At 37.9% G+C, this 18,566-nt stretch overlaps 1 protein-coding gene and 1 long non-coding RNA gene across 2 annotated transcripts; one reads left to right on the top strand and one right to left on the bottom strand.

The window, feature by feature from the left end:
- The first annotated feature begins 1,477 nt into the window (after positions 1-1,477).
- LOC136098415 (prostatic acid phosphatase-like) lies at positions 1,478-18,566 on the top strand. Its single transcript, XM_065831811.2, has 11 exons — positions 1,478-1,604; positions 2,918-3,013; positions 5,543-5,629; positions 6,251-6,403; positions 8,571-8,669; positions 9,786-9,881; positions 12,209-12,341; positions 13,568-13,650; positions 14,516-14,622; positions 15,101-15,263; positions 17,651-18,566. Exons 1-10 carry the CDS (start codon positions 1,491-1,493, stop codon positions 15,255-15,257), a joined length of 1,125 nt encoding a protein of 374 aa, XP_065687883.1. The 5' UTR covers positions 1,478-1,490; the 3' UTR covers positions 15,258-15,263; positions 17,651-18,566.
- LOC139827425 (uncharacterized) lies at positions 8,694-17,766 on the bottom strand. The gene is made up of 3 exons (XR_011737961.1): positions 17,645-17,766; positions 9,180-9,295; positions 8,694-8,807 (listed from the first exon to the last, which is right to left on the bottom strand). It is a non-coding gene; the product is annotated as an uncharacterized lncRNA (long non-coding RNA).

The raw sequence follows: 18,566 nt of genomic DNA, 5'->3' as shown, positions 1-18,566 counted from the left end.
GGTATCTGATGTTATGTCCTCTAGAAAGGGCAAAATACACAGTCTCTTCAAAGAGATTCTTGAAGTATGACAGCCAGCGGAGACAGAAAAATGTACAGGGTGTCAATAGCTTTAATCAGCTGACCCACATCTCCCCCACGTCCCTCATTTAAAAAAAAAAAAAAAAAATCTTTCTCCATAAATGCAGGCAGCTCCCCATATTTTTCTATTTCTGCATGAGTGTGTTAGACTTGTCAGGCACAAAAGCAGAAATGGCAGATGGAACCATCTTGCACCAAGAAAGTCTGATCTCTGAATGCTTCATAGAGGAATCCCTTCAGCTCTGACAGATGTAAAACATACGGCATGGTCACTTAAGGATAGAGAACTGATCCCTCTAGGAAAGTCTATATCTAATAATTACGAATGAAAGTTTCATTATTTGTGCCTTAAACTAGGTTGAGATTATATAGTCTTTTTGAGTAGCAACATGATTTCTTCAGCAATTTCTTTTTAGGCTCTCACATACAGAGAACTTTGGATCACCTAGAAATCACCCTCAATTTTTACACATTACCAAGGTTTTCTTTAACACATGGATGTAACTGAGCATAGACCCATAAGCTTGTAAGATAACTCCGGTCTCTTGCAACACTGTCTCTGAGATAGATTTTTTTCTTTATTTAAAATATACTGGGCAATCATAGAAACAACTCTTGATTTATGCATGCTGTAAAAATGAGTGTTTTCACCAACAGAAATTTGAATATCAAAAATTTACATAACTGTATGAAATTCTGGGGGATAGTTCTAGAAAACAGTTGCACATGCTTTGCCACTAGAGACATAGTCTATCTACTGCAGAGATTAAAAGTATGTATCTTTTTTTTTTTTTTTTTGCAAATTTAGGCTTATCGCTGCTCTTGTGTGACAAAACCTCCTGCTGTTTATTCCTTCTAAATTCCACAGTCAAATCCAGGAAAAATCCAGAGATCCTTTATAAAAGAACAATTGTCAGCACTGCTGCTTCTAGCTTTGTAGTACAAAGTGTTCAGAGAATACCGTGTGAGCCCTGGGAATGAAGATGGTTTATTAGCTCTTTTGCATACAGCAAGAGAGAGGATATCTGCAGCATTTTCACTCTGGAGAAGGTTGACTGACTCACACTAAATCCTAGTTTAAATAACAGAAGGTAACTTCAAGTTCTTTATGTTCACCTGCCTTGCAAGTGCCAAGGGCAGGAATTAGAGGGCTCAGAGATTCCACTCGTCGTGTTATACACCAGACACAGAAATAAGATGCGAGTGCAAAATACACTTTTCATTTCACGAATCCCCTGTAAAGCACTAAGCCAAGAAGGGAAAAAAGGGAGGAGGAGGAGGCAAGCTCACAGCACACTTGGGGACTTCAGTGAGCACAGTTGGCTCCTCCCCTCCTAGCCACATATCTACTGTACCACTACATCCAGCCAGGGACCTTGGTGTGCAAAATAGCTGAAAGCTGCCCTTAGGATGAGAGGCAGGCAGCTGGTGTGTGGAATCTGGAGTCTGTGCTTCATGTTCTGCCTTTTCTGCATCTTTCTTCACCAAACCACGGCAAAAAGAAAACTGAAGTTTGTGTCCGTAGTAAGTAGATAGTTTGTGGGCAAATGGAATTTCCTCAAACCTTGTCACTTACTGCTCTTTTTGTATGCAAGGGTATGGGGGAAGGGGCACTTTGTGGATATTTAAGTGTTTCCTGCATATTCAAAATTCACTACTGCATTTTACAAAAAAAAAAAAAAATCCTAAATTTCAAATACTATTTGAAAATTTTGTCTCCTTTGTGCAGTCCTAGTTGATCTTAACTTTCTGGATTAACAAAGAATGCTTTTTAAATACCACTAAGAGGATTCTTTTTTAAATTGTAAGAGACGATTTCATAACTAAATATCAACTGCACAAAAACCATCTTTACCATGGAATTTTCCACTTTTCCAGAGGTTTCAATGGATAAACATGTAAAACAAATTCTGTTATGTGAAACCCAAACAAGTGTACAATGGCATTGAATAAGCAACACAGAACCAGTGCTGTGAAACTAATGCTATTTGCAACGATTGTTACCTACTGTTTGTTTGCAGAAAGCCTGAATTTTGTTCCAAATCTTGCATGTGCTTGCAAATCACTTATATACTTTCTGTGCTGCAGTTTTCAATTTTATTTCTCCCTACTTGGATTAAGAAATTTTAAAATCCTTGTGGTAAAATTTTAAAACTATGTGACAGGAATTTTGCTGGACAAGAAAATAATTAATTACAGAAAAGAAAAATCTTGATGCGTCTTTATAGATGTATCTTTTATCTGAAGTGAAATTCCAGAACAGTTTCAATGTTTTCAGAGCAACAGTTTAGTCTGTATTTAGATATTAGATGACACTTTCATCACCTATCATGATGAAAAAGTTAACACATGGATTTTTAAGGGTCATTTATGCCAAGAAAGAGCACTTCATAGCAGTAAGCCACAGAAACTCTAGAGAAATAGCTTGGTTTTTTGTTTGTTTCTCCTTCTGAATTCCCAGTTAGTCCTACAAAAATATTAATTTCTGGGCAATTACTTACATCCTTCTGTTTGTTGTCTGTTTACTAAATGTTGTGGTCTATGCCTCCCAAAATATATTAAAATTCTCTAAAATACATTAAGATACTTTATATTTTTTGTAACTTGTAAAAATTTATTTGACCTAACTGCTTTTCAAATGCCAAGAAAGAAACAAGGGTTATATTTGTCTAAATAAACTGAACAGGTATTGTAGCTATCTAGATCCAAGAAAAGCACTATGAATATATTTAGTATCTGTTAGATACAGTACTTATTACATATTCTTTGCAACTGCGCTAATTATGTCCATCAGAAAAAGCTGAGTAATGTGAAGGGAATTCCATCTATTTTACCAGGTATTTCGCCATGGTGATCATACCCCACAGGAGTTTTTTCCAACCGACAAGCACAAAGAAGTTGCAAAGCACCAGGGATATGGACAGCTTACCAAGGTATGTTTGCTTACCTGGGCCAATATACTAAAATACTGGAATGCAGTCTGTTGATATATGGGTTTTGGAACTTTGTTTTCACTTGGAGAGAGCCCATATTAAGTTATCATTTATAGATCTCCAAAAAAAACAGCCAAAGAACTTACTAGGAAGCAACAGCTACAAGCACTCACTGATTTTAAATGACACTGAGTCAGCCTGGTTTGGTCCAACCACAGCATATGTTGAGCTGTTGGATTGCAGACTAGGGTCTTCTGGCAGGAGTCAGGCACTGGTGACCATCACAGTTCACCTGAGACCAAACATGAACCTTTAACCATCAGTAGCATAAGGTGGTGGAAGTGCTCACACACCACCCTCAATCTCTGCAGAGCAGGAGTGCTTCCTAGCTCATGAACAACCAAGATCAGTACTAGCAGAAACTTCTCTCATGCTACGCCAGGGAAAGCAGATTTAAAGTTCAGCTATTTTAGCACAGGCATTGGTGTAATTCAGCAGAGCTGAGCTCGCACATAAGTATCAGCTGGTGGTAATAACTAGCAGCAGCTAAGGGAACTGCAGAGTCCCAACTGAGTGTCTTGGCATTATCTGTAATTAGTATTAGCTGCCTCCTCTTGTGAATGCAGCTGAGGGTGAACTCCTGTACTACGAGGCTGTAAGCGAATATGTGGGTACTAGATGGTTTTAATCCTACTTCTGCTCTGCTCCCACCAACATGATCCACTGTGTCTGTGCTTCGTTCCTTTTTGCCCAAGATATGTTGTTTGAATGGAAAAATTCTCCAGTTATTTGCCCAGGATTCTAGGAAAAAACAGCCTCGCCGAAGTTGTTTAGATGTGCCAAAATTGTGGATGTCCCAGATAAATGGCTATTTTACAAATGCAGGGAGGCTGCGGGGTGTGTGTCTCTGTTAGGCTGCTGAATAAATTCACTCACATACCCTATGTCCAGCGGGCCCAGCACAATGTACATGTTTCTCTCTACTGGAGGAAGTAGGCACTTGCCAGGTCTCCACCAAAATTGGAGCAGAATGAACTTCCTGAGGGGTTCCTCTTCTTCATCATTCTCAGGAGGCCAAATTGATCTTCAGTGCAAGGTCAGGCCTGTTTCTTCTCACATCACCTTCCTTGAAGAAACAGGACTAACAAACCAGCTTCCTGTGCCTTAACTCAGCTATGACTCAACCGTTCCACATATACTCTACGCGAGTTCAGCACTACATGCCAGCTTGCTCCAGGGCATGGAAGGCTTCAAGACCCAAGTATCAGAGTTTAACAACACACATTTTAGGCAAGCTGGGGCAGAACCCTGGGAAACTGGATGCACAACTTCAGCAACAGAAAGAGGCTATCACATACGCACACCATGAGCCATGTCCCACACTCTGCATAAAGCCCTGACTAACTTGGTCTGACCTCATAGCTGACTCTGCTTTCAACAGGAGGTTGGACTAGAGACTTCCTGAGGTTCCTTTCAACCTGAATTATCCTGTGTTCCTATGACTTAGAAAAGGACTTTAGGAAACAATGTGTAATCACTGTACTCGAGAGCCCAGTGCGGAGTAATGTTTACATAAGCAAAGTTGAATATATTTCAATTTAGGCTGGGAAACAACACACACATGTAGAAAGATGTCAATATTGATACCATTACAGGGACATTCCATGTTATTCTCATGTCATGTGTTTACAAAATTATGTAGGAAAATGTTAAGAAAAGAGCTACTAAAATGCTGAGGCTGGAAAACCCGTTTTGCTGTGAGACTAGAGAATTGTCATCTATTTAGTTTAACACAGAGATTAGGTCGGTCACTTGATTCCATCTTATTGATTATTCTTACTGGGAATAAGCTCTGTGATGGTAAAGAGTGTGTCATTCAAAAGCATAACAAGATCTAGTTACTAAAAGCTGGGAACATAATCAGGCAAGAACCAAGAATCAAAGGTTTCAGACTCTCGATAATAATTAACCTGAAGGCTTGGAGGACTCTCGATAAAATACGTGAAGGCTTGGAGGACTTTTACTTGAAGTCTTCTATTCAAGGTTTTCTATCTTCCTGGAAAATAAGATCTCTCTCAAGCTAAAACTGTAGCCTCCTTATAGAATCACTGGGGATAGTCTATGGTATTCATATCCTTGACAGGTGGTTGCTTTGTCTGCACTACCAGTTAATCAGCTTTGAGCCAGCAAGAGAGCAGAAGCCAGACAGAGAGTGCTGGGACAAACTCTATGCCTCCTTTAAGTCACCCTGCCCCTCAACCAGTCTCACTAGCTGGAATAAACATACATACAGCATTCCATAGAACAAAATGCAAACCAGTATCTGTCAGGAAGATATATCTAATATTTTCCAATACCGGAAATGCAGCAACTTTACTGCTTTTTTCTCCTGTCCGCTTTCCTCCTTCGCTTTAGAAAGGAAAAAGGTCTTTATCAAAATAATATGAAATGTTATCTCATTTTTTGGTTGTAGGAATGGATGTATAGCACATTTCCTGAGCCTCTTACACTATTCTGTTACTTCTACAGCTTGGCACACAGCAACAGTATGAGCTTGGCCAGTACATGCGGAGGAGATACTCTTATTTCCTGAGTGTTGCATACAAGCAGTGTGAGGCAAGTACCAGATCTGGGAGGAAGGATGTTTTTCATGGATGTTAACAGGAATTCCTGAATGCATGCGAGTCTGAACCTGGTATGGCTGGAGTTAACACCCACTGAATTCAATGTAATTTCAAAGCACCCCTGAAACCATGGCTCAACTTCTGTTCAGGCTGATGGTTAACTGGAAACGATGTGAAAGGTTTTTCAGGCTGTATATCAGGTTCAGATGCCTCACTGTTGTATGGCAGAGTATCTGTGTCAGATATCTCCAATTCTACACTTCCATATGGAATACAGATACAGCTTTGTTTCCATTTAGGGTACAGATATTCAGTGCATACACAATGTCTCAAAGTCTAGATGATCAAATGGAGTCAGTCTTATGCTTTTCAGTAGGACTCCTAAGAGAACTGCTACCAAGTTGCAGCTTCCTTGTCCACCAAGATTTTATTCCAAGGCTGTATTCCAGGCTTTCTTCATCTCACTCTACTTCAATGCTATCTTGCCCAGCACAGTACCAGTCCCTTTCTTTAATACAAGAGAAAAAAAATTTAAAAAAACTAACGAGAGAAATGACCTTCCAAAACTTTTTCCTTTCTTTTTTTTTTCTTTTTTTTTTTTTTCTTGCTTCAGATTTATATCCGAAGCACTGACTGTGATCACACACTTATGAGTGCTCAGGCAAGTCTTGCTGGGCTGTACCCACCAACACAGGGCCAGATTTGGAACCCTAGAATCCTTTGGCAACCAGTTCCAGTCCATGCGGTACCACTATCACACGATAATGTGAGTATAAACTAGGGGGATTTGCTCTCACTTAATAATTACTAAAATATCTAGCATATAAGATGAAGGGGCAGGATAAAGGGCATGGTAAAGGTAATGAAAAGTACATTATATTACGAGCATTTTGCAGAAAGGCCAAATAAGCTGAGAGTTAACAAATAAGCTGAGGCCAAATAATCAAAGAGTTCCCACAATAGTGGACTTACATGTCAGGGACCTGGAGTTAACAAAAAAGAAAGACAGAAGTCCTAGGTACAGAAAAAAAAAATTAACCTAGAAAGAATTAACCTATAATCTGAGTAAACCACTTTAGAAGTCAATTAATCCTAAACTTATCACAAACATAACATTCTTTGTGTGAGAAGAGGAAGCATACCTGGTCTCACTAGTGCTTCAACATTTCTTAGTCTACAGTGAATGGAAAAGAGAAAATAATTATTCTGGGATTTTCATTACATTGAGAATTGAGTCACAGGATTGTTTTTCATGCACTTTGAAGGTCAGTGTCTACATTTTGAGGGTTGGTGGAAAAGTAAAAGGGAAAAGGAAGGAGGACTTGGAGATTTAAGACCATGAGTTCATAACGCAATATATTTATTAATCTCCCTTCCTCAACTTCTCACCTTGGAGCTGTAAGGAATTGTGTGGGTAACAGCTTTGAAGCTTGCATATACTTGTCCAAGAGGTGAAAGCTGAGTGGAGCTGGAGTTCCACATTTGCGGAAAACCTATGGTAAAAAGCTAGGAAAGATCAGGAGTGTACAGAATAAGACCCAGTTTGGCAGAAGAGGTTTGCACATGTGATGCAAGGTAAATTGTGTGGGCTTATAAGTGTAGTTAACACAGTTTGTGATGACAGGGAAATAGGGACATGGAGCAATGGCTCTCACCTCAGGGTGATGAGAGCATGAAGACAGAGAATATGGAGAGACATGTCTTCCTGTTCATGCGCAGAACCTGGCGTAGAGTCAGGAGCTGCTTCTGACATCGTCACAGATGGTGGTACCCCAGCAAATAGCTAAAAATACCTGGCCACTGTCAACACCACTAAAAAAATCAGCAAGCAGGTGCTGCACCTCATTGACATCTAGGGGAGCAAGTTTATTAAAACAAATAATAAAGTCATTAACACATACACATTCTTTGTATTTCTTTCAACCGTATTTTAACTCTATTCATCTTTCCTACACATACACACTAAGCTTGAGACAAGTAGTATTCTACTACCCGAAACAAATGTCCATCTTTTATTGGTGAAGTCATTCCTGTTCATGAACCTATGGTTATAATTTAGAAATACTTTCCTACCTTCTAAAATAGATAGATCATATTTCTAAAAAGATTGAGGAACTCCTGTGAATCTCTCCAAGCTAATTATCCCTTCAGGACTCTCAAGTTCTTTTCAAAGCTCTTTTAACTTTGGGACTATATAGATAGAGCTTTGCTACTGGAAAAAAAAAAGACAAAAAGTACATTAAGCACTAAGAATATCTCCACATCAAATTTTGTTTAAACTTTTGTTTAGAATCTAATGCAAAAAACTTCCAACAAGGATAAACTGTTTAGCTTAGATAAATGAATTAAAAAATTCTTAAGTTATCCAAGTCACATGTAACCTTTAACCTTTGTATGCCTTGAATTAATTAAAGACAAAACTGAGTTGTAGAAACTTCACAAGTTTCTACAATTTAGCTTAAATAAATTAAGCTGTACAGATAAGTCCACTTAATACAGTTGAGTATGCACAAAGACTCCTATTGCAGTCGTGCTGCTGCTTGGTAATTTGTTGAAAACGTGACGGTGTGTTTAAAGAAAGACTGAACTCAGTGAGTGAAATCATCCCTGGGGAAGCCAAGCACAAAGCAGTTCATGAGGGCTTGTGTTAGTCTTCTGACAAGGGACAAATTTCATCTTGTGTAAATGAATCCTTTAACTTTGAACTACTGCAGCTATTACTCCTCTGAACATTTAGAGATTATTTTGTAAGTAGTCATCAGTTTGACTTTTACAGTCCTGAAGATGAATATCCTTGAAAACTATGTTCCCAAATTATTTTTTGGCTTGTCTTAACTAGTGCAGGTAATCAGAACAACAATCCTGCAAGGGCATATTCAATTGCAGAACAAGAAGCACTTTGCCTAACTAATGTTTTGCAATTTTCTTTTCAGTTGCTATACTTACCTTTCTCACACTGCCCAAAATACAATGAGCTTCTGAAAGAAACCTTTGCAACAAGGGATTTCCAAAGGCAACTCAAGAAGTACAGGGTAAAGTATTTTCAGTTCTGGAAATTTAGTGAAAATGTACCACTTCTGTCAACATCATCTAACAGGAAGGTTTAAAACTTGGCAGTCAATACACTCCTTTCATATCTCTAATCTTCACAGAGGGTGTAGCCAACATACCTGAAAAACAATTACAACATTATAGATCCAACTGGTCTGGGCTATTCCCATCAATTGAAAATTGCAAATAATAGAAAAGTTATTGACTACATTGCAAAACAACAGTCTACCTACGATCTAGAACAGACAAAACAAAAACTCAGATCAAATCAGTGCAAATACCTCTCAAATCACTCCAATACCTTTCTCTGTTTATTCCCATGTAAAGCAACTCCTCTGACGTCTCTGTCTATATAAATCTCTGCTAGTTCAGATTCCTCTTACACCACAAAATGCTCACAGTTCAGTTTCCCAGATTTGCTAAAACAGCCTCAGTGCTTCCCTCGTGTTTCATGTTTAACAGCCATAGTTTTCATTCATGTTCTCACTTACATTTCGTTCTTGCCTTGGCAAGGTATCCTGTTCTTTCTTGCTCCGCCATCACAATCTTCGCCATGAGTATGTAATCATTTATCTATTCTGCTGCAACCTTCTTCTTCTTCACGGATCTATTCAAAATGACACTATCAAACTCACTTGCTTTTCTGTAATCTTTGACCGCTGATCTCAGCCATCTATCTGTGGCTTTGCATCTGGGTATATTATGCAAGCGAAGCATAATTCCCAGTTTTATCAACTTTACATCATACCTCCCTTCTGCTCAGTACCAACATCAGAATAATTCCATTTATCACACTTCCTTTAATAATTTTTTCAGTTTTCTGCCAGACCTCCTCATGTATCTGCGTCCCCTCTACCCTCTTCTGAACATTTCCACCAAGCATAAACCACCACTGTACTTCAGATCCAAACTCAGATCACCAACCTTATCTAGATGAATAGGACAAATTCTCTTACCCCTAGGCAATGGTTCATTGCTTAAGTGCAAACTGCAAAGACTATCTTGTTTCTAAAAAGTAGTATGTACTAGGATGGCAGTATGTAGAAATTATGTTAAAAGGCCCTGTCTGTTACAAGTTTTTTTTTTTTGTATTCCAGCCATTTCTGAAGTTTTTAGCCACTCATACAGGATATGCATTGAAGAAGTTGAACACTGAAAGAATTTTGAAGCTCTCTGACACTTTACAATATGAGGTAAATAATAAAAAGAAAATTCCCAAGGTCCAATAGAAATACTTACACTTCCTTAAAACTGGTTTTAGCTCTTATTTCTATTGTTTGTAAGACATCGAAAGAGGGTAGGTCTGTGCTTCCAAACTTTTTTGAACCACAGACTATTTTCAGCTCCTTCCCCAGAAATCCTCCCCTAACATCAAACTGCAACTCAAAATCCTGTACAGACACTGTGAATGCATGAGACTGCTGCAGGTCATCCACCACTATAAGGAACACAAACTAATGGCCCACCAAATCCAATATTCCATCAGTGACTGCACATGGAGAACTAGGCAAAAGCATACCTTTGGATAAAATTGTTACTCCTCCAAACCCCACCACAAAGGTACACAGGAATAAAATATGTTGTTGGTAAAGAAACATAAGCACCCATCCACAAAGGTTTTTATGCATATTGTATATGCAAGAGGAATCATTATTGCACATAGACAGTAGTGGTCAGAGTATTTTCAGGAATTAAGCGGCCACTGGAATGACACAAATGGCAATTTGTGCAAGTTTGGGAATCTGTTCTTAGCAAAGGAACCAGCAAGATCACAAAGAACCATGGATTTTATAAAGGGGGTACTATGGTGCCCGGCATCATGGGTATTTGGGTCTCATAGTCTGGTACTTCTGACTAGGATCTGAAAAAATCCTGAGGGCCCCCAATTTAGCAACAAGCCCCACTTCCTGTCACTTCAAAGTCAAAGCAAGTGAAAATTTCAGGGTCTTGTGTTAAAAATTTGTTGTTGCAGGCAGCATTTGTTATAAATGCTTTAATGCATAATTCTTTTCAAACTCAAATATGAATGATAAATTGGCAATCAGTACTGGGATATCCTCTTGAAAACTCAGGCAGTTTTAAGATTGGTTTCACAAGCAACATGTAATAAATACTTGGGTGAGATGCTATTGAGTTTATTTTCTGTCCTGCAGTTTCTGCAAAGCTCCAACTCTGGTCAAAGCAGCCTTGAATGGAATGTTAGCCAGGGCCTAGGGTTAAATGAAACATTAACTTGTTGGGACACCTCATTGTAATTTCAGTGAGGTCACCCGTCCATATTTTCCAAATGTAGGACAGCTCAAGACTATAACTTTTTTTCTCAGTTGCTATATCAGACTGAGAAACGTGTCACCAGAGAAATGTGCAAAATTGACAGCTCCCATCAGACACCTAGCTAAATGCTGGAAGACAAACCCAGGAAGTTGGGCTTTTCTCCTAGAGTCAGACTTAATACATAGGTTTTCAAACACAATTCATGAAAATAGAGTAACATGCATCTCTCTGTATTTATTATTGGCTAAGTGTCATCTGACTTTCAGGCAACCTGGAGACTGAGGTGCTTGCTTGCCTACAGCACTGTCTTAAACAGCATGAAACTGCCCAGTTCTTTCTTCAAGACACAAATCACATTTGTTAAAAGAGAAAGTGATGCATTGTGACCTGAACCGGCTTAACCTAACACGTGCTATTGTTTCACTTGTTTAAACAAATCCTTTAAGTAGTTGGCATTTTCCTTAGAGCTCACTGTTACAAGAACACTCCCTCTGGTGAGCTCAGTCCACAGCTCCCATCTACAGAGATTACATTTGACTAAAGGAAAGATACCAACCTTGTTTCAACAGGAATTCAGGGTAGAGCCAACCAGGAGTGTTGGGTTTATCTTCCATTCTCATAGTTGTGACCATTAATATATCTTGGGCTGTGTCCCTAAGGAAAGACTAATCCATTCCATCTAAGTTTCAGGATTACATCAGTATCCAACAGACCTGGTATTTGTAGGTATGAATTCCATTTATATGTCCAGTCCCTATACAAATACCTCATACTCCAGTACATCCAAATTCCAGCTATATATATTCCTCCATGATCGCTGGATCTCACTTAAACCTCAGAGCTGTCAGCCCTTAAAATCCTGATATCTATATAGGATTTGCTTCAGTAAAGATCTCAGATATATCTCAGTAGATGACTGAAAAGAGTCATGAAGTGAATTTTTCGCACCTGACAACTGCATTAGCAATTGGCATAAATATTGCCACTTGCTTTTTGCGCAATAATTTTTAGTATTATATTTCCTCTTCTTGTCGAACACTGCCCTCCAAATTTGCTGTAAGCAGTGCAATGCTATAAATAAATATTCTACAGCTGTCTAAATGCAAAATACAGTCATTATTGTGGAGAGAAAATGTTACTTGAATGAAACATTCAGAATTTGTTCTAACAAGCATTTTGTGCCAGAACAAACATTTAGCAGTAGGAATCATTAAGAAAATCACCATGTTTTCTTTCTTCACCGTAGGATATTAACAATTACAGTTTACCTGTTTGGGCTACTCATGGTGTCAGGACCAAGCTGATAAAGCTCTCAGAATTGTTATTGCAGGCGGAATTTGGGTTCCACAAACAAATACAAAAATCACGTTTGCAGGGAGGTAAGCCAAATTCTTACCCCATTTAAAACCAAGAGTAGAATGGGAAAGAAGAAAGGGTATACAACAAACATTGAACAGTTCCATAGTAGAACTATGAAAGATTCCATGATATGGATATCGGTGATCAGCACTGAAAGATTTTGGTTGATAGGAAGAGAGAGGGCGAAGGATGTGAATCACAAATATCCTAATCTGTTTTGGTCACACTGTATAAGAAATCCAAAGTAATACACACATTTTTGCTGAACTGAATCAAGTCTGAATTTAATGTAAGCCACCATGCTTAAGTTAACAAAATAGTATTTGTAATAATCTCTAGGATGGTAACTTTATTGCCTAACAGTCTTCCCATTGCATTACCCAGAGCACTGAAATGAGATTATTAAACTGCTTCTAAACTCAGCAAATGATCGCTGAAATTTTAAAACAGTTTATACCTCTTTAAGCACTCAATCTCCTCCATTTGGCCACTGTCACCATTTGGGTCTCATTTTTGTTTTATATGGACACTGTACAGTCAGGGTCTATGAGCTGCAAGGACAAATCACATAAAAGCGTGAATTTGTTTGCCTTTTTCAAGCTCCAGCTTACAAAATTAAGCATAAAGTTCAAACCTCTGCTCTTGCTTTACTAGCAATTGCTATTAAAAATGTGCCAGTAGCTGAAGACAAATACACGTGTCTAATTCTGCCGGAGCATAAAATTCTTATTTTAGTATTTTAATTTGTCAAGATTCCAGCCTTATGCTAACACACTAGCATAGCCATTCATTTAATTTATATAGTTTGTCTTACAAATTTTCAGCAGTTAACATTAACAAAATACAGACAACCACATAATTTAAGGAGGCTCAGAGTCCAAAGGATGTGCTCGCTCTTTTTCTCTGGGAATCAGGAAGTCAATGGAATTACACACAAAAGAAGCAGCATTCATTACTGTGCTCTCTTTGCACTGTTCTGCTGACACAAAAAGCTATGAATTCACTGTATGAAGCTGTCGAGGCTATTAGGGATCCACAAAGCATTTAACACAGAAGCAAAATAGGCCCACTGTCCATAGAAAAGACAGTATCAGAATTAATCAGGGCACTCCACAGAAATTACCTACAAAGTCAATTGAATAAATCTGGTGCATTTAAAGACAGATTGTGTTAAAACAGTAACAAGGGATACAGATGTTAACACAAGCATCCCTTTCATTGTCATTGCTTTCCCATTTTCTTTCAGGTACTCTTTTAAAAACTATTCTGAAGCATATCTCAGATGCTAGAAAGCCTTCACACCAGCAAAAAATGGTTATGTATTCTGCAGTGAGTCCTTTCTGATTCTTTTATCCTCTCTTTCTGCAGTTATTAAATGCAGTGAAAGCCGTGAAACTTTATTTCTTTCATGAAATACAGCTACAAGCATTTTTTATTTGGTTAACCTTAAATATAATTCAATTATTTTCATTCTTTCATGGACAGATACTACATTGAAAACTGCAGCATTCCATTTTCCACCTGATGTCATGGCTTGTTTCATTGTAATATTGTTTTGATTGAGTGGAGAGCTGGAAAAAAAATGCCTCATGCTTTGTGGAATCTTTATTAAAAAGATAATTTAGGAATAAGCTTCCTGCATCTTTTTTTCAGATGCAAAATGAAAAAAAAGAAAAAGAAAAAAATAAGTTAGTTACTTTAAAAGTTCTTATGAAGGTAGCTACTCAGTTGTGACTTTATACTTTAGAACATGCAAAAACCATCCTTGGAGAAGGAATTTTTTTTTATTTCTCTTGGTAAAAAGCTCCTATTTCTAAACTGCAGTTAGACTATGACCTATCAGGTATGTATCAGCCAAGGAGCTTATTGATCTGATCTTGAATACTGTTTACTTAACATGCAAAAATACTAGTTCTTTTTAAAATAAGTTTTAACAGCTCCTACTAACTTTGATAAGAACTGCAAGTGACTAAGACTTGTTAAATATTTAGAGACATGTATACTTTATACAGGCAGCATTTCAGTTTATACAGACATAAAATGATGGAATGTTGCAGAGGGAAGAGGGCAGGTATTAATGAAGCCACAAAAGTCATGTTAAGTGGACAGACAATGAGCTGGACATATTGTTAAATAATAGGTACATGCAGTAATTTTCTATAGACTTTTAATTAAAGATTTCTTATATTTACAGCACGCAGCCACCATTGTTGCCTTACAGATGGCTCTCAATGTCTTCAATGGGAAATTGCCTCCTTACAGTGCCTGTCATTTTTTTGAACTTTACCAGGAAAAAAATGGGCAAGTATCTGCAAGCTGTACTGCTAAGATATACTTCTTTCTAAAAGGCAAATGATACTGATATCCCAGACTAATTAAACTGGATATGCAAGGTTCACTACACAGGAAAAGATTATAGATTGGTTGTAATTATTATAATTGGACTCAATTTAGTGTTTATTGACTGTAGCAGAATCACAGCACTGCAGCCTGAAAACCCTCTATATGTTGCTTCATTACCGTTACGAGAGAGGTTTTGCTCTATCTTTTTTATTTGTTTAACTCCTTGACTCTCTACCAAGAAGACAAACTACATGCAAATCAGTGCTGATAATCTATTGTTTAGAAAGATCTCTTCAGAGTACTAATGATACACATTATATTAATAGCCAGACGAACTGGCTAAAATTTTGTCCCAAAATACAATCACTATAACATGGAAAAGCTGTGTGGTTCTGCATACCTAACCTACCTTTGACCCTTCTCTACCTTGAAACAGGCAATATACTATTGAAATGTACTATCGGAATAATTCTTTGAGAGATCCTCACCCCCTCACTCTCCCTGGCTGCAAGTTTCGCTGTCCGCTGGAGAGATTTACTCACTTGGTCTCCCCAGTCCTAGTACAGCAATGGACAAGAGAATGTAGGACATAAAAAGAGGTAAGTTAAGTGCTTTGGGCACACATACCCAAAAGTAAAGTCAGGATTACATCTTCTGTCAAGACCCCATTTGAAGTAACAATCATTTTCATAAGGGTCTGGTCTGAAATTAAAAACATTCAGATCCAGTAAGACAGAATTGTACCCTAGGCCATAATTTCTACTCCATTGATACATTTACCTATTCCATCTCAACTTTCTGGCAAAATGGAATCGAGGCTTATTAGACTTTGGGGTACTACTTTTCATGGTTTTTTTGTTTGTTTAGTACAGCCAAAAAGACCTTCAGTTCCTGAGGAAGCAGATACAGATGCATGGAATTGTAACAATTCACCTTATCTTATCTAACTGTAGAGTATTTGTCCAAACTGATTAACAACACTGTGCATTCCCTTAATTTTAGGAGATGCTCAGAGAATAAAACAGATTAATATTAAATAGCATACCAGAATGTCAAACATTTACAGACACACGTTGGCATACTAACACATTTCCTAGTAGGTTGTCCGTATCTCCATATTAGGAAGTCTCCATATTAGGATGTCTAATATTCACATTCGCAAGAAGTGGGAACAGGAAGAGGAAGGGGAAGGTAGAGAATTACATTGTCTCTCTTATACCCAGCTCTACATTCCTTAACAGAGATCAAAAGCAAACAGGCCCCAGGATTCAAGTGCCCCCACTTTTTTTGATGATCAAATGTTGTACCTAACATTAAGAAATCCCATATGGACTTCTGAGTCACCGATCTCAACAAGAATTAGAAATGTAGAAAAACGCAGGCAAGCCAACTCACCTGGTTGCAAATAATTTCCTGTTAAATATCTCGAATCCATGAACAGACTGGAGATATTTTAGCCAGAATGAATGAATAATTAGCAACTAATGATTCACTAAACACATTTCCTCACTATATTAATTGCCTACCAATTCTTAGGAATCACATCAGGACATCAGCCCGTTTAATTGCAAAAGGTGATTGGTCAGGGGGAGGTTAGTTCTGACAATTTTTTTTGGCCAGGCAACAAATAGAGTCATGGAAGATGGTGATAAATACTTCATGTTTATACTGTGGTGCATAGTAATCTAAGTTTTGTAGAAATTAGTTCCCCCCCTTCACAAAGCAAACTGTGTAACCGACCAACTAAGCAAACAAAAAAACTATTATATAATCAAAATTTGGCATTAATAAAGACACAAATATCAAATATTTAGCCTTTGAGTTCAACACAAAGACTGCACATTGTTTCAGTTCTCAAATTTGCTGAAGAAGAAAATAGATAGTCCAGGCACTTTACATCAAGTTCAGCATCATTGCTCATGACCGTTTCTGTTACTAATCCTGAGTGCTGAAAACACGTATTGACCACAAAAAAGATTACAACCATAACTGATGCTCCAATCAAAATACTTGCCATATTGTCATAGCAAAATTTGATACTTTCCCCTCTTCTATCTTGGTTCAGGATAGTTCTATCTTAGTAATTGTTGGGGCCAGATCCTAATTTTGGGGCTCATAACTAACTCTTCTCGTGCAGGCAGAAGTTTTAAATTTTAAATGGTGCTGCAACCTGACAGAAGGCCCACACTGTGCAAAACCACTGTGAGCAGTGATGAAATGCATTACACCAGTTCTCAGTCAATGCAAATAAGCTGGACCACTAATCGTTACCACCAGAAGGCGAAACCAAGCTGAAAACTGATGCAAAGGTTTACAGGTCACATTAACACCTAACATACACTGCTGTAACATCACTGTTTTCAGCTGTTTGCAGCTTTGTCAAACATCATTTCAAGTATTGCCCTTTGCTAATGCATACGTTAATACTTTGCTTTTCATGGATCTGAGCCTTTGATTATTAGAAACCCATGAACATAGTTTTTTTAAAGGAAAGCCAGAAGTGTGATTGAGCTTAATATTTACATTACATAGCTATTCTATGTGGAGATACTATTTCCCAAACCTAGGGCTGTTTCCAGAAAATACTCAATTGAAGTTTCATGGAGATGACTTATGTCCCCAGTACAGGGAAATACAGGGTTGGGCAAGTATTGCTATTACAGGTCACACATGTGAGTAGCAGTATTTGAGGGTGGTACAAATGAGACCCAAGTTCCTCCACATCAGGATGACCACAGTATGGATCACAGGATGTGAAGACAGCTCAGCGCATTTGGGAAGGAGATCAAACACTTCTCCGTGATTTTTTGGCTGCTCAGGAAGATTTCCATGCAGATTAGCTCAACCAAAATGAAAGCAAATTTGTTAACTCTTCTGCACTTAGTCTGAGCCATCAGACGTTGAGGTACTGTTAACAGATTTGCCATGTTTTTGGAGAATGAGGCCATATGCTAAGAATTATTCTCTCTTTTTATCTTACCTATAGGTGCTCCCTCCATGATCTTCAGCGTGACTAGCTTTGTGAAACAACTCCTCCGACACTGTGATGTGATTACAGTCTAACATTTCTTATTAACTTCCATCAGCATGACCAGCAGTCTCCTGGTCTCTATAAAAAGAAAATGTTTCTCAGCACAACAAATGAAAATTACGGAAAGTGGAGACTTATCCTTCCTGAACATTTGTTTTATTTTATCAAGTGGTAAAACCCAAGTGCAATATCAAACCAGAGTAATTTTTCAAGATCTATTCATTCCAAAGGGATTTTGCCAGAACTAATTTGAGAATGTAATTGTAGTTATAATGTTTTGAAGGGCTATAGCTTCAATTTCCAACAAAACTGGAAAATACCACTGAAGGAGTGTTGCCCTCTTTTGATGAATGAGACAAGAACTTTCAGAACTGGTGAGGGGAACAGTACCTCAAAAGGTGCCTCCAAAAGGAGAAGTCATTCCAGTGTCCTTATACTTCATTTTATTCAAGAAGTAATGAAGCATTTTACACAAACAGATCCCAAAAGCTACAAAAATGATAACAGTTATTTACTTACTTACCAGATGTCTTTCTTTTTCTTTTCTGCATATTATACATGCTCAAATATTCCACCTCTATATAGGAGGAAGGTGAGACTTATGGAAAGAATGGACCATGGATCTAGTTCTAAGAGAAGCCTACAAAGAGCCAGGCTGGCTACAATGAATAGCTGCCAGGCAATCATCTGACTCAACAAGGCTTTTATATATTGAGTCATTCTATGTCTTTCTTAAAAGACAGCAAGGCCAAGTGCCAAGTTTGAAAGAAAAAATCATTTGTGGCTTCAAATCGCTTTTCAAACACCTTCCTTTTATTATGTTACCTTGATTGTATATCCTGATCTGATCATATAAAGTCTGTGCTTTAAA

Source organism: Patagioenas fasciata, chromosome 2 (genome assembly GCF_037038585.1).
Source record: "Patagioenas fasciata isolate bPatFas1 chromosome 2, bPatFas1.hap1, whole genome shotgun sequence".
In the NCBI taxonomy this organism is placed as follows: domain Eukaryota; kingdom Metazoa; phylum Chordata; class Aves; order Columbiformes; family Columbidae; genus Patagioenas; species Patagioenas fasciata.
The sequence above is the reverse complement of the archived record's forward strand: the minus strand, read 5'-3'. Positions and strand labels throughout refer to the sequence as shown.

Bases quoted from the DNA above. Each gene is read 5' to 3' on its own strand.
- LOC136098415 (XM_065831811.2), top strand. From the start codon at position 1,491: ATGAGAGGCAGGCAGCTGGTGTGTGGAATCTGGAGTCTGTGCTTCATG. The intron at 3,014-5,542 runs GTATGTTTGCTT...TTACTTCTACAG, and splicing joins GATATGGACAGCTTACCAAG to CTTGGCACACAGCAACAGTA. The intron at 9,882-12,208 runs GTAAATAATAAA...TCTTCACCGTAG, and splicing joins CTGACACTTTACAATATGAG to GATATTAACAATTACAGTTT.